At 61.9% G+C, this 14,866-nt stretch overlaps 2 protein-coding genes across 6 annotated transcripts; one reads left to right on the forward strand and one right to left on the reverse strand.

The window, feature by feature from the left end:
• The first annotated feature begins 5,266 nt into the window (after positions 1-5,266).
• Positions 5,267-6,780, forward strand: HSFX4 (heat shock transcription factor family, X-linked member 4). Its single transcript, XM_064573641.1, has 2 exons — positions 5,267-5,755; positions 6,190-6,780. The coding sequence occupies exons 1-2, from the start codon at positions 5,267-5,269 to the stop codon at positions 6,778-6,780; spliced, it is 1,080 nt and encodes a 359-aa protein (XP_064429711.1).
• Positions 6,781-7,811: 1,031 nt separating this feature from the next.
• Positions 7,812-14,626, reverse strand: EOLA2 (endothelium and lymphocyte associated ASCH domain 2). Of its 5 annotated transcripts, none has more exons than XM_064574665.1 (5): positions 14,429-14,570; positions 13,253-13,316; positions 9,802-9,948; positions 9,402-9,684; positions 7,812-8,579 (listed from the first exon to the last, which is right to left on the reverse strand). In XM_064574665.1, exons 4-5 carry the CDS (start codon positions 9,652-9,654, stop codon positions 8,302-8,304), a joined length of 531 nt encoding a protein of 176 aa, XP_064430735.1. In that variant the 5' UTR covers positions 9,655-9,684; positions 9,802-9,948; positions 13,253-13,316; positions 14,429-14,570; the 3' UTR covers positions 7,812-8,301. The 5 variants fall into 5 exon arrangements, with proteins under 5 accessions (XP_064430735.1, XP_064430736.1, XP_064430737.1 ...); XM_064574666.1 differs by lacking the exon at positions 14,429-14,570 and adding an exon at positions 13,975-14,114; XM_064574667.1 differs by lacking the exon at positions 9,802-9,948 and having other exon boundaries at positions 14,491-14,626.
• Between the last annotated feature and the right edge of the window lie 240 nt (positions 14,627-14,866).

Here is a 14,866-nt window from a genome sequence, read left to right on the forward strand (position 1 = left end):
GCTCAGCGTTCAAGGCAGCCAAGTAGGCTTTGTGAGTTCGGGGTCTAACAAAGTCAGTGGCTTTCCTGCAGAAAGTCGAGACACTGCCAGGCCAGACAGCGGCTGCCCAAGTCCCCGTGACGAGCACATGCTTTCCCAAGCCTTTTTGGCCTTGCCATCGTTCGCGTCCCCCCGAGCTGGGCTAAAAGCCCTGCATGCACCTCGCCTTGGATCAACATCAGCCTCTAAGGGTCAGACCTGTGATTTCCCAAGAGCTCATGAGCAAACTGCAGGGGGCTCCAGGGATTGGGGGCTGATCCAGGAAGAGGACAAGACCAGGACAGGCAGCAACACAAGCGGCTCTCCCGGGTGGCGCCTGAACAGAGTCCCATTACAGGGGCGCCCCCTCACAGCATGAGACTGCCCAGGGGCTTATGGTCAGGGGGGCTCGATGCAGGATGGGAGTGCTACGGTCTCAGGGAGTTCCGCCCCCCCCCCCCCCCCCAGATACATCTGTTGAAATCCTGAGCACCAAACATGATGGCCTTTGGAGGTGGGGCCTTTGGGAGGTGTTTAGGTCAAGAAGGTGGAAGCCTCGTGGATGGGAGTAGCGCCTTGTAAAAGCGGCTCCAGAGAGTTCCCCAGCCCCTTCCACCAGGAGAGGACACAGCGAGAAGGGGGCAGCTGTGAACCAGGAGGGGGGCTCTCACTCCACCTTGCTGGCACCCTGTTGGCACCTTGCACCCCCAGCACCAGGAGAGAGAGCAGCGATGTCCCGTATTCCTAAGCCGCTCAGGCCGTGGCGCTTGGCCACAGCGGCCCCGTGGGCTAACGGACAAAGGCCAGGGAAGGACCTGCTCGGGGCGGGGGCTCAGCTCAGCAGCTCGGGGGACTGGCTTGGGGTCTGCGAACCACAAAGCTCTCGCTTCTGTATTCTTAGCAGACGGGGGCTGAGGCCTGGTGGGGTATGGCAAGCAGGCAGCCTCCAGACGGCCCCGAGTCTGCCGCTTTGAGCTACATGTGAAGCCGTCGTCAACATGAAAGAAAACCTGAGCTGGGTGCCGGGGCCGCCGGGGCCCACGGGGGGCGGTCTGCTGTGAGGAAATCCACCACCTAGGGGCCCGCGCACACAGGGCCCGTTTGGCTCATTTTGGGAACACGGCCTGAACCCTGCTTTTCCAGTCTCTCAACGTCTCTGTCTCTCGGCAGGCTGCCTCTCCCTCCCACGTGGGCCTCCTTTTCCAGGGGCTCCAGTAGGCAGAAAGCACCAGGAGACGGGTTCTGTTTGCAAGCTTCAGAGTTCACAGCAGAGAGAGACGGTGGTGGAGTGACTGTAACGCCCGGGCTCCCGCGGGGAGAAGGTCCCTGAAGGAGACGGGTCTGAGAGACTGCGGAAAGGCAGGCCGCTGGGAACCGGGAGACTCCGGGCCCCCCTAGCCCCGCCGTGTACAGCCAGGGAGGGAGGCTGGCTGGGAAGCAAGCTTGCACGGGGCTCCTTTAGAAAGGCACGGTTTACTCGACGGCCCCGGGCCATGTTTAGCCTCTAAGGACATGCTTCCCATTGTCCCCTGAGCCTCGGACGCTACAGAAATGTGACACCACCAACCAGACCAGGAAGCCTCCTTTGCTGCTTGTCCCCCCAGCGTCCAGGGGTGGGGGGGCTTCACGGCTTCAGGGCAGACCGAAGGGCCTGGCTCCACTTGCTCAGGTGGGACCTGGGCCCCTGACTCCACCTGCCACGGCCTCGGCTGGGCCTTTCCTGATCCCTGCCCGAGGGACCGTGGTCCCGCGTGAGTGGCCCAGACCCCAGGGAGTGCTCAGCACGGCCACGGTGAGGCAGGTGTCCTCGCTGACGGCTCCTCCTGCCCCGTTACGACACAGAGCTGTTTTCCAGGACGCGAAAGGCCGCCCAGCTGCTGCTGGGGGGCACAGAACTTTCGGGGACCAGGTTCCCATGGTGGTCTCTGCGGCCCTCAAGGACTGCCTTCCCAGTCTGGAGGGGGGAGACAGGAGCATCTCGACTGGGACTGCACGTGGGAGCTGGGCTGCACGTGGGTGCCCCAGGCGGGGAGCCCCGAGGGGGCCCGGGCCCCAGAGGGGGGCCTCAGGGAGGCAGCACCGCCGGAGGGGGCAGCTTGGGGTCCGCCCCTGACAGGAGCCCCAGGCGTATAAGAGAACAGTGCCGGCCGGCACCGCACCGCGGCGGCGGCGGGTGCCCCACACACCTTGAGTGAGAGGCGCCGGAGGGCTTCCGGGCTGGCGGGCGCGGGCCCTGGGAAGGTGAGAGCGGGGGCCGGGGGGGGGGGGGGGCGGGAGAAGGCAGGCCCCGGATGTAGGTCTCAGGGCTTGCGTCTAGCCACAGATGCGTTCCTTCTGAGCGGTGGCTGAGAAAGTCCCGTCAGCTGGGACCTGAGCCAACTGCAGAGGAAGGGCGGTGCCTGCGGGCATGGAGACCAGGAAGGGGGCAGCTCCCGGGACCCAGGGAGCAACGGATGGCTTGAAGGACGGGGGCCCGAAGGCAGGGGCGGCAGGCACGGCCACAGAGCCAGGCTCGCTTGGCGGGGGCTCCGGGCCTTGGGCCGCACAGCCCAGCGCTCGGCCCCTTTCTCGATGGCCACAGGGCTGCGCAGAAGCCGTGGCGAGTCCCTTCGGGGTGGCCGTCCTCGCAGCCCCCTCGGCTGTGCTCCGCCGAGCCGCCTGCCTGGGGCTTTGGCCCCGTGTAAGGCGGCCACCCGTCCCGGTCATCCCTGGGGCCTGTGGAGCACCGAAGAGCAGTCGTTTCTCTCCAAGGGTCTTGAGCATGGAAGCTGTCTAAGAAAGACTGTCTTGCGTGGCAGCCACAGGTCCTAGGGTTGAAATGCTGGGATTGAGAAGGCTTAGCTGAGGGAGGCTGAAATTTCCACCACGCCCTTCAACTACACTGAAGACGGCACTGTGGACATTTCCTCTTCAGGGGACAAGATGAGCCTGCTGTCCTAGATGCTGAGCCCCAGCGGGAGATTTGGCGACCTGAGACCAAGAACGTTAGGCAACGGTCCTACGCCAGACTCAGGACCTGAGAGTGCCCAAATCAAGTCCAGTCACATCCCTGCCTGACCTCTGTGGAGCGCCAGACCGTGGCTTCCCGACTGGTCATCTCTCCCATTTCCCCCCCCAGCACACGGTCCAGTCCCTCTGAGTAAACAGCGGAGCTCAGGGGCTCGCAAAGGCCACGGCAAAATCTCATTTTCATTCTTCAAAGAGCTCACTGAGGAGAAAATTCTTAGGTATGCAACTGAAGGAAGCTGGGCTGTTTAACCAGAGACTGACTCTAGGAGCCCCCTTCCGGGAAGCCACCAGTGGCTTTTAAACGGTGGCCCTTTTTTAAGCTCCCGTGTAAATCCTTAGCCTCTCGAGGCGGGCCCCCGCAGCGCACACTGACTTCTGGAATGAACACTTGGCAAACTGTCAAGAAGCACAGAGACCACGAAGCCAGCCCGATTCTCGACCTGGGGGCTCCATCGAGGGTCCCAGCCCTTGGATGGAAAGCCCCCTCGGGAGACCCTCTCTCGACCCCTCTTGGTGCTCCCTGTTTAGACACAAAGGACTGACCCTCAGAGAGGGCGAATGACCCTCCTCGGTGGCAGAGCTGGCTCAAGGAGCTAGGATCCTCGCAGGCGGGGCCTGTCCACGGCACCACAGTGAAGGTTAAGGACAAAGCTGTCCAGGTGGCTAGGGAACGTGCGTCCCTCCAACCACCGTCCCATCCTCTCATCTATGGTGAAGGTGACTTTCGTTTAGGTTTTTGTCCCATCCCACGCCCAGACTCCCCTCTATTTTCAGATACTGCATATTGGCCTCCTCTGGTCACGTCTAGCTAAACAAGTAGGAGTTTTCCTGGGGAGTGAGACTGTATAAAACAGGCCCTTTGAAAAGCAACCCCAGAGCAAATGACATTACTCAAGGTATCTACCATCAAGGTCATGGCAGGAGAGGGACACAGGAGTCAGGGGTGGGGGTGGGCTCGGGGCAAGGGGAGCAGGGCTGGCATGGGAGTGGGTCCGTGAAATGCTTTGTTTCAACAGAACAGAATACACGCTGAACCCCAAAATCAAGTAATTAAAAGGGGAAGTGCCAAGGGAGATCCAATTTGGAAGCGGGTGGCCAGAAATCTGGGAGAGCTGAAGCCAAACCACTCTACTGAAGAAAGGAGAGAGGGCTTTCGAGGCAGCCTCAGGGGAGGCTGAATCCACCTGTCCGCGGGAGGAGATTTGCAAAGGGCGAGCACAAGTGTCCCCAAAGTGAGCACATCTTGGGCAACGAGGAGAGTTTCTATAGGGAACAAATGGAAACTAAAGACAATCCCACTGTGATCTGGGGAGGGATGAGATCTGGGGACAAGCAGAGCTCAACAGGAGACCCTCGAGCTCGGCAGAGGAGGCGGCCATTCACTGACAGCGCTGGCGCTCTGGGTTAGCAGTGTGTCTGAGGTGCTGTGGGTAACACTGAGGTTGAGGAACAAAGAGGAATGCTCTCACCGTGCTCTAGCACAGCCCTACTCTGGGGACAACTTGACCCAGGGGCAAGAAAACAGGGCTCTTGGTTCAGGCCCATCTGAGCAGGACCAACTAACCAGCAGGAGCAGGTGAAAGAGACCAAAGCAGGAAGTGCGGGCGGGGGGGGGTGGGGGGTGGGGCAGGAAGAAGAGGGGGGCTACCAACTGAGACTAGGCCAACCAGATCGCTAGGGACTGCCATCTTCTGAGAGATACAGTCTCCCAAGGGCCCATCTGACCCGGGCAGACTCGGTGGTAGCCAAGCCAGGGCTAACCAGGGCCCGGCCCTTGAGCTAATCAGAGAGGCCAACAACAGGTACCCCTCCTCCCCCCCCCCCCCCCCCCGCCACGTCCTCAGGGAGTGGGAGTGGACCTAGGACTGTGGTTTCTCTACCCATCCAGGGCCTGGCCCCGGGAAACAATGTGCCTGGTTGTAGACAGGAGCCCTCCTGGGGAACTCAAACCATACTTTTGTATCCTTGTAGAAAAGAGAGAAGCTGGGGGCCTGTACCCCTCCCCTCCCCCACACTTGGCCAGGGCTCCCTCTCCAGACCAGCTCAGAGTCACCTTTGTGACATCACATGACAAATAAAGAGGGCGATGACTCAGGCACCCGGTTGCCCCACTACAAGACTCCAGAATTCTGTGAACAGTATATATTGGGCATCCCTGTAGTGGCCGAAGGCATTTCTGACTCGAGAGTCTAGTGAGATGGTCTCGGGGTGAAAATGCTCCCGATCTAGACTTAGCTCCATGGCTGGTCAGAGTACCGACAAGGTATACCAAGTCAAGCTGCCTCCCCCTGGTGATGGGGAGGCAGCAACAGAGGTCCCACCTAAGTCCTCCCTGGAACCAAATTTGGATTCCAGGGAGGTTTTAGAGAAGCATGAGGACCCAGCTGGGAGCCGAGATCCAGATCCCCAAGACGACCCACAGCCACAGGCCCCAAACCTGGGTGCCGCCAATGTGGGACAAAACATTTTCGGGCTCTCCTTCCCGAGGAAGCTCTGGAGCGTCGTGGAGGACACCACCTTCACGTCCGTGCGCTGGAATGACGACGGCGACACCGTGATCATCGACGAAGACCTTTTCCAGAGGGAGATTCTTCGCCGGAGGGGCCCAGAGAGAATCTTTGAAACTGACAGCTTGAAGGGGTTCATCCGCCTAATGAACCTGTACGGGTTCAGCAAAATACGCGCGGACGACCCTCCGGTTCACGCCCCGGGGAACAAGAGGATGATGGTAACGTACAAAGTCCTTGCGTTTCCCCTGTTTTCTGTCCTTCCAACAGCTTCCCAGGAGACCCAGATGAAGGATCTCCCGAAAGGGTTTAATTTCTTATTGATACTTTATTAACATGTTTCTCTGTGCCTAAACAGAAGCCAGGGAACGTCAGACAGGTGTGTGAACCCCTTAACCTATGCGTGCCGTGTCGTCGGTGAGCCCAGGCTCTAGGGCGTGAGGAGCCTCGCAGGCAGCCTCAGAGGACCTTTCCTCCATAGTAGAACTAGACCATTATCTAGGCCATTATGACAGCCGGGGGGGGGGGGGGGGGGGGAGGGGCTGGGAGTAGTGGTGGCGCCAGTGGTGGCCGCGGTGGCCGTGGCAACGGCGGCAGCAGCCGGGAACGCGGTTCTTTCCTTCCAGAATGACTAAAAGGATGAATCTCGTTTCAGATGTACCGCAACTCCAACTTCCGGCGAGACAGGCCCGTGCTGCTCGAGAATATTCAGGCAAAAGGTAACCTGAGAACTGGCACCGGGTGGCTAGGAAGCAGTGCAACACCTCTAAAGAGGAAGAAGCAGGTAGCGGCGACGAGACGTTCCCCACGAACCCATCACAACGAATCCACCCAGGAGGACAAGGCGGAGCCCAAAGAAGCCCCAAATGTTCAGGGACCCAGTGGCACCCAGGCCTTTTCCTTCACTGGGATCTGGGCCCTGAGCGGCGTAGCCAGATATGCCATGGCAAATCGGGGCCCAAGTGAGCCGGGGGGCCCAAGTGGGGAGGGCACCTCCAGGAATGTGATGTTTGCGCCCCCGGCTACTGCCGGAAGGGGCGGCGCGGGGGAGCTGCCCGCTGCCCCCCCGCCCTACCCAGATTATGAGTCCGTGCTGTCGCTGTACAACACCTGTTATTCCATCCTGCTGGCTGCCCTTTTGTTCATGTCCCCACACGAGGCCCCCAGTGAGAACGAGGAGCAGGAGGATTCCTCAGACTACAAGTGTGCACTCTGTGAACACTTCAAGGACAACCCGGGTCCCTAAGCTCACAGGCCACTGGTGACAGATAAAAATCACGATTGTGTAGCCCTGGCTCTATTTTTGGCTTGAATAAAGAAAAGCAAAGCTCCGCAGGAGTAAATAAGCAATGACAACGGCGAGTCTGTGTCCTTTCTCACTTGCGATACTACACACACCTCACTGGATAAACCCGAGGAGGCTGCGGATCCTGGCCCAGGACCGGTTTTGGCCCCCGTGGGCCCTCTTGTCTTTGAAGCGGCGGCATTTTCACCCACTCGGCCAAGGAGTGTCGAGCGGCTAGGGAGTGTGGAGGCAGGCCCAGGGAGATCTGGTCGCCTGAGCCTTGCCTGCCGGCCAGGAGACACAACAGCCTCACTCCTGACCTTGGCGCTGTCCGTCCCCCTTTCCAGCATTCACGAAGCTTGAGACAGGAGGGGCTTTCCTCGTGGGTCCCCCTGTGATGCCAGCAAGTTTCTGATCAGCAGCTGAGTGCTTCTAGCGCGGGGGCCAGGGGCCTTCCAAAGAGGCCCACCGGAAAAGCAGGGACGTAGGACCCCTTTAGTCGAGCTCAGAAGACACAGGCCATTCCAGTCAATGGCGGGGTGGGGGTGGGGGGCGCGGGCGGGGCTGGCCCACCATCCTCGTGGGTAACAGCCACTAGAACCTTGGCTAAGGAACACACAAAAACCAACAACAAAAGATTTCCCACAAAATACACAACCCAACTTAGCACTTCTCCATCAGTGCTGTATCTAGGATCCTTTCCCTGCACACGAAGCAGCCGTGCCATGTGTGGAACACGCACGCTTCACGGGCCGAGGGACGCCTTTACAACAGAGCAAGAGTCACCTGCGAGGACGGACGGGTGCTCTGTTTCTCGGGCTGATGTCCCCGTCACCGTGAACGGGGCCGTCCGTGGCTGGCCACTCCCTCCCGGGCCTTCCTTCAGCGCCGGCTCCCAGCCTTCCCACAACATCCCCTGGACGCTGTTCGCTCTCCGACTTTTGACCAGAACGAAGACGGGGGGATACACTAACCAGTTCTCTTAAGGTGTGTTTCTTTTTTTAAAGATTTTATTTATTTCACAGAGAGAGACACAGAGGGAACACAAGCAGGGGCAGAGGGAGAAGCAGGCTCCCCGTGGAGCCGGGAGCCGGACGTGGGGCTCGATCCCAGGACCCCGGGATCATGACCCGACCCAAGGGCAGACACGTAACGACTGAGCCACCCAGGCGCCCCGAAACGTACTTCCTGGTGCAATCCAGATTAGTCGCGGTGCAGAGGCCTTTACGGCCGCTTTCCCTTTCTCCTGAAGCTCAGAGTCCTCGAGCCTGTCGAGGAGCCCAGACGGGCAGCTCACAAGGAAAGTCCCGCCGGCCCGTCCCCCGCACGGGAGCGGGGAAATCTGTGTCCACGAACAGCACGCAGCGGCAGCGCTCTCCGCGGCAGGGCCCAGCCGGACCAGAGCTGCGGTCCCCGCCTGCGGCACGACGGTCAGCTCACGGGTCGTGACTTAGCTGGCTTCTCCGTAACCCCGCACGCTCCTCAGGCCTCCTGCCCCGAGGGGAGCAGGTGCTCTGGGATGTCCACCTGGAAGACATCCTTCCCGCCTTTCCTGGGGATGGGCTCCAGCAACCACCTGGGGTTCGAAAGCGCCGTGAGGTACTTCTGCCTCAGGCTGGTCAGCACAGCTCGGTTTTCCAGTTCCACGACCTCATCGGGAGCTAAGTCTTCTGGGCACGGCAACGTTTCCCCAACGTCAACAAGCCCTGTGCACAAAGAGAAGCACGCGCTGGTTTTTCCTTCCAGAAACCGAGGCCCGCCTGTTGGGAGAACACGGTTATCGAAAGCGACACCCACCAGAGACCACGAGGGTCTCACCAAGGGGCCACGGAGTACACTGGGCCCCTCTGGCCGAGCATTTGCGACGTGCCAAACTCTGTTCAGGGAGTTCTGGGTGGGGCCGAGGGACGGAGAGAAAGAAGCGGAGGGCCTTGTCCTCAACGACCACGCCCGAACAATGGGCTGGTCCCAGCCAGACTGCTCAGGGCAGCAGGCGGAGAGCAGGAGGGCTCCAGACGCCAGGGGGGGAACAGGCCATCAGGTCCCCGAGTACTTCGGCAGGTGGCAGGTGCGGCGCTGGGACCCGACCCACCGAGGGCGCAGGGAACTTACCCGGGATGCGGGGACCGTGGGGGTGGGGCGTCGCCCACGAAGCCAGGCAACAGCCTGAATCTGGAGGTTACCCCAACCCACCCCGGGTCCCGCGGTCCCCGCCCCCCATGGTCTCTGCCGCGTGTACGCGCACGCACACACAGACGCGCACACACTCGTGCGCAAACACACGGGGGTACACAGACACACCCACAGGCAAATGCCACGTGGAGACTCGGAAGCTGTCCCTGCCTCTCAGATCAAAGATGGGAACTGAGGCCCAGAGCGGACGCAGGGCTCCCCTGAGGTCGTGGGACCTCGGCGACCCCCCCACCCCCAGCGCACGGCCCCTCGCTGCCCCTCCGAACGGTGTGTTGCTCGGCTCACACACCAAGCGGTTCAAAGGAAAACAAGCCGCAACACTCCCGAGCGAGGTCCTGCCGCGTAGCCCCTGGAGGTGTCTGAGCAGCATGCGGCCTGTCATCACTTGCCAGCTATCACGCCACGGCCGTACTTCTCCCCTTCCCGAAGCAAGGCCTGAATCTGAGCGGGGCCCATCCCCAGCCTCTCCACCAGCAGCGTCCTCCACGCGGCGTCTTCCCAGTCCCTGTGGGCGATGTGGACGGCGATGGTACAGTTCCGGTGGCTGCTCAGCAGAGGACGCCAGCGCGTCTCCACGGTCTTGACCCCATTTAAGACGAAACCCGCATAAGGCTGCCGGAAGGAGAGGCAGCCGAACTTCATCTCCCTACAGCTCCTGGGGCCTCCCCTGGCCTGCGGGAACACGGAACCACGAATGTCAATGAGCATCACGCCCAGCGCTCCAAGCCCATGACCCGCGGGCAAGGCCTCTCCCCAGTGTCCCCCGGGTTGCCCTGAGACCCCACTGACCTGGACGGTGGGGCAGCCGAGAGCCCTGGCCCCTTCCTTCTATCACTACACAGTCAACCGACAGGCCCAAAGGAAGGGGCCGGTGATCAGGCCTCCTTGTCCATCAGATGGAGTCTTGGGCGAGCGCACCGACGACGGTGCAGACAGCTAGAGAAGGGCATGGGCAGGACAGCACGTGGTCAGTGCTACGACGGAGGCCACGGAGCCCCAGGAGAGCACAGAGGCCCCTGGGTTTAACGAACGACTCAGCGAGCTGGCTCTAGCCCTCTCCCAGCACAGACAGGGCCAGTCCTGGGCTTCGCTGCTTCTCCTGCCAAGCCACTCGGGTCCCTGGCCCTGCCACCGCTGACACACTGCACACCCCCGGGCTCCTGTCCTGGGGCGGCGGAGCACAGATCCTTGGTATCTGACCTCAGCTCGGCGCTGGGGGCGCCCCGCGATCTCAGATGGCCCCGGCCCCTTTGGGTGCCACCCTCCTCTGACCCCTTCCTGCCCCACTGCTCTCCACTATCAACAGACACCCCCAACCCCGACCTGAGCCTAGAGAAAGGAAATACAAGAGCAGGACCAACTGGTCCCGGGGCGCACGCACTGTCTCTACGCCAAGCACAGGGGAGGGGCACGCACCACACACCGTGGGACTCAATCCTCAAATCACCCGGTACGGTGGCGCTACCATCACCCCTCTCCGCATCTGAGGAGGAGGTGCCGAGGAAGAGACAGATGGCCCGTGACTGCAAGGGGATCTGAGTGCCTGTACCCCCTGCCCTTGCACCTGGACGGGGCGGGGGGGGGGGGGGGGGCGGGTCCCCCCTCCTCACGGGAGGACAGAGCTGTGCAGTGGGAAGAGCAGGGCCCCGGGCCTGAACCTCAGCTGGGTCCCGGTACCTCACGGAGCCTCAGTCTCCAGCGTGGCTGTGAGGATCGGGGACAAGGTGCCAAGGGCACCCAGCCCAGTACATGGCACCTAACAGGACAGTTACAAACAGTGTCTCCCATCATCATCATCATCATCATCATCATCATCATCGGGCCTGGGGCTCTACACTGAGCCCATGAGTACCACCTACTCCGGCTCATCTCTGCTCCCAGTTCCTCAAGTACATAAACCTGGCCTCAATGACATTCTCTTGTTTAAGGAAACACATCCACTCTCAGAGACAAGGCCCCGTGATCACAAAAGCTGCCTCACGTTCACCCCCTTCCCAATCCACCGTCCTGCCCGTCGCCACGTCCAGACCCGCTGCCTTCCGTCTTGTCTCTCCGGCCGAGCTGCCCTCAGCTGTGCTCTGGGGTCTAGCACTCTGGCTCACTCCGGGGCCTGGCTCGGTCATGCTCCTGCTCAGGCAGCCTCCCTCCCGTCCCCCGTGAGTAGGCGGTCCCGTCTGCAGAGAGCCACACCTGTGTCTCCCTCACCGCAGGGACAAAGACTCCCCCCGCCCCCCCCGCCGCCCCCCCCTCCCCCCGGGGCCCACACAGGCCTCCAACTCCTGCGGCGGCCTTCTCCAAACCTGTGCATAGCAGAGGTCCCCCCAGAACAGCCGTCTACACTCGCAGCCTCTACTTCCTCGCCATGCACCGCACCCCACCTTCCACGAACACACCCTTGACCCGCCTGTCTCGTCCTCATCTAACTCGTGGCCGGACAGCCCGGACGCGGTCGACCACCTCTCGTTCCCTTCTTCTCAGGCTTGCGCATCGCACGCTCGCCCGCTCTGCCCCCGTTCACACAGGCCATGCCCGCTTCGTCTCAAGCCTCCACAGCCAGCAGCCCCAGGTCCCCAACCACCGCCACCCCAAATCCGCTTCCGTTCCACCTCGGCAAGTGGTTTCACCACCCATCTGTTGTTCCAGTCCCCCTGACCTAGCAGCCGCTGCGCTCCCTTTCCCGCACCCGGCACTCACATCACGTGGGCGCCGGTCCCCAAACCCACTCAGAGCCTGACCCGTCTCCATCGTCTGCACGGCCACCATCCCAGCCTCAGTCTCCCAAGGTCCCGCTGCCCTCTCGAGCCGTCTCCCGAGCACCCTCTGCCTCGCCGCTGGAGCGCAGCACTCCCGGGTCCGCACCGAGGACAGGGTGGTTCTGGTACAGGAGTGATCCATCGTGTCACTCCCCTGCCAAAACCTTCTAGGGGCCTCCTGTCCCGTCCAGGACAGATCCACACTTCTCGCCAGGGCCTAAAGGCCCCACGTGATCTGCCCCCCAACCCCCCACCCCGCTGTCTGCTCCCTTCACCCCTCTACTCAGCACCCTGCAGCCACGAAGGCCTTCCTTCCATCCCCGGAACAGTCCAAGTTCATCCCTCCCTCGGGGCTTTCGTAGGTTGTTAACGGGTTGCATTATGTCCCCACCAAATTCGTGTGCTGGAAGTCTCGATCCCCAGCACCTCAGAACATGACCTCATACATAAAGGAAAGGTCTTTACAGACCTTTTGAGTTCAAGTGAGCTCAGCTGGGCAGACCCTCACCCGGTATGACTGGTGTTCATACGAAAGGGTGAAGTTTAGAGACAGGCATGTGAAGACACAGGCAGAGATCTACAAGCTGCGGGATGCCAAAGATGGCCAGGGAACCACCAGAAGGTGGGGGGCGGGGGGGGGGGGGCGCGGAACACCTTCTCTCCCAGCTCTCAGAAGAGGCGAGTTCAGCCGAGGCCCTGAGCTCGGACTTCCAGCCCCCAGAGACGGGAGACAATGCATTCCTGTTGCTGAAGCCAGCCAGTCTGTGGCAGTCTGGCACAACCACCCTGGCAAGCTAATTCAGGGGTAGGGGTAAGCTCTGTCCTGGACGTCTCCACAGGGTGCACCGTGCTTTCTCCCTCAAGGGCACACCCAGCCCCTTCCTTCATGTCTGTACATCTTCACCCATCATCTTTTTCACTGCCTGCGTGGCATCCCGTGCTTGGCTGTCCCACCATTTGCTCACTAGTCCCTTACTGACGGAGACTCACAGACTGCGTTGCACTTTCTGCCACTACAGAGGACATCACCACGGACGCCCGTTGGCAGAGGACGTGTTTAGTAGGCGGCTAGGGTCACGGCATGCACGTCTGAGATGCTGATACAGGCCAGCAGAGCGCCTTCCACAAAGGCTCCCCCGTGTATGCTCCAGCAACCACGGGCAAGGGGTCCACTGCCTCACTCCACTGTCGGCCCTGAGCATCGTTCCTCCGCTTAAGCTCTGCCAACCCGATGGGTGACAAAGGGTCGCCCTGTTCACTGGGTCCGGATTATTCACGAGGGAGGCTGGATATCCCCCTGTGGCCTGGCCCTTTCTCTTTCTTCTACGACGGTATATAACTGGACTGCAGGTTTGCCTCATTCAGTGTCTTGGCCAACCTTTTTCTCATCAGGGCCACAAAGACACAAGGAGAACTGAACTGTGTGGGCGGAACCCCTAGAGGGATGGAACTGTAAAGCTGCCCTCCTGTCTCGCCATGCAGAGTACCTGCTTTGTGGTCTGACGAGGAAACGCTATTCCACTTGTCTGGCCTTCTTCGCCTGCACGAGGACTGGAGTGGGGGGGGGGGGGGGGGAGAAGAAAAAGTCATTAGGTACAAGAGGACAATGTTGGCTAATGTGCCAGAACAGGTTTTCTGCTCAGCAGGGATGGGGGACCCCTGGGACTCAGGCGGGCCCGCTGGATGGTTAACACCTCACTCGAGGTTTGGTTCTGCTAATCACATGATGCCCTAGCCAGCAGCTGAGAAAACTCTCATGTGAGGGATCCTGTTCTCACAGCCTCGCAGACCCCTTATCCAACAGGAGAAAGATGACACCACTCCCTCACACTGTCACAGGGGAAGGACTTGGGGGCCCTACGATCCCGGTCCCCTCAATAAAATCCTGAGTAGGCCCCACTGGGAGGAGTGCCACGGGTAACCAGGGGAACACCGCACAGCCTGGGACCTCAGGTAGGTCACAGCCTGGTGGCCAAGGGGAGGCGGGGAGGGACGCAGTGGGGGAGGACTGGAGCTCGTGGACCCGCGCGCTCCTGTTTCTATGTGCACAGGTCCACTGCCTGTACATGCGCTTAGAAGGATGGCGGGCGTGTGACTGTGGCTGGAGGAGGGGATAGCGAAGGGTGGCCTGGGCAGCTCTGCGCGTGCTTCCAGACCCCCCCACCCCCCCCCGCCCGCAAAGGCCCGGAAAACCCCAGCACAGAGGTACCAGCCCGCGGAGGGCCCAGCAGGCCTCAGCAGCAGGGGCTTCCTGGCTCCCTCTGTGGCGGGCGGGTCTCCCGGCACCGAGTCGCGGGCGCCCCTGGCTGACCCGGATGCGGCCACCAGGCGGGACCGTCCGCTTCCGCGTGACCCGGCGAGGCCGCCAGCGCCTGGACGACCGCCTCCCACGCCCAGGCCAGGAGACGACGCGGGCCGCGGAGAGCGGACAGAGCGCTCGGCCCGCGTCGGGGCTCTCCCGCCATCGCCGCGGCCCGGCACCGGGGACCGCACACAGCTGACAGGCGTCGGCGGTCCCTCAGCCCACAGGCTCGCACAGACGCCGGCGCCCCTCCCTTGCGGGGCGTACGCCCGCTCGAACCCACGTAACGCACTCGGAGGTACGGAACACGCCCGTTCGCAAGCACGTCGGCACGCAGCCGAGCAGTTACGTACACACGCACCTACGTACACACGCACATAGGCTCGGAAGCCCCGGCCGCCAGGAGACGTGTGGGGGACTCACCCGGCCCCGACTCGCGGGGGAGGACCCCGGTGGACCGGGAGGTAGACGCCGGCGGCTCGAGCGGAACCGGAAGTCAGGAAAGAAATGGGGTGGGGGGGAAGGGGCGGGGCGAGGCGAGCGGGGGGGGGGCTGTTCCGTGGGCGGGGCTACGGGAGGCGGGGCAGGGGGAGGAGTGTGTGGGGGTCGACCTGTGGGAACGAGCTGGGGGACGAGCTGTGAGGCAGGGCTGGGGGAGTAGCTGGGGCGCACCTGCAAGAGGGGTGAGCGCGGCGAGTGAGAAAGAGTTGGGTACGAGCTCGGGCACTGCGAGGGGAGGAGCAGGGAAGGAGCAGGACAGAGCTGGGGGGAATGTTGCGGAGAAGGGGCTGTGCGAAGA

This window comes from Mirounga angustirostris, unplaced genomic scaffold (assembly GCF_029215605.1).
Source record: "Mirounga angustirostris isolate CCGP_5_RB_7025 unplaced genomic scaffold, mMirAng1.0.hap1 SCAF_11, whole genome shotgun sequence".
In the NCBI taxonomy this organism is placed as follows: domain Eukaryota; kingdom Metazoa; phylum Chordata; class Mammalia; order Carnivora; family Phocidae; genus Mirounga; species Mirounga angustirostris.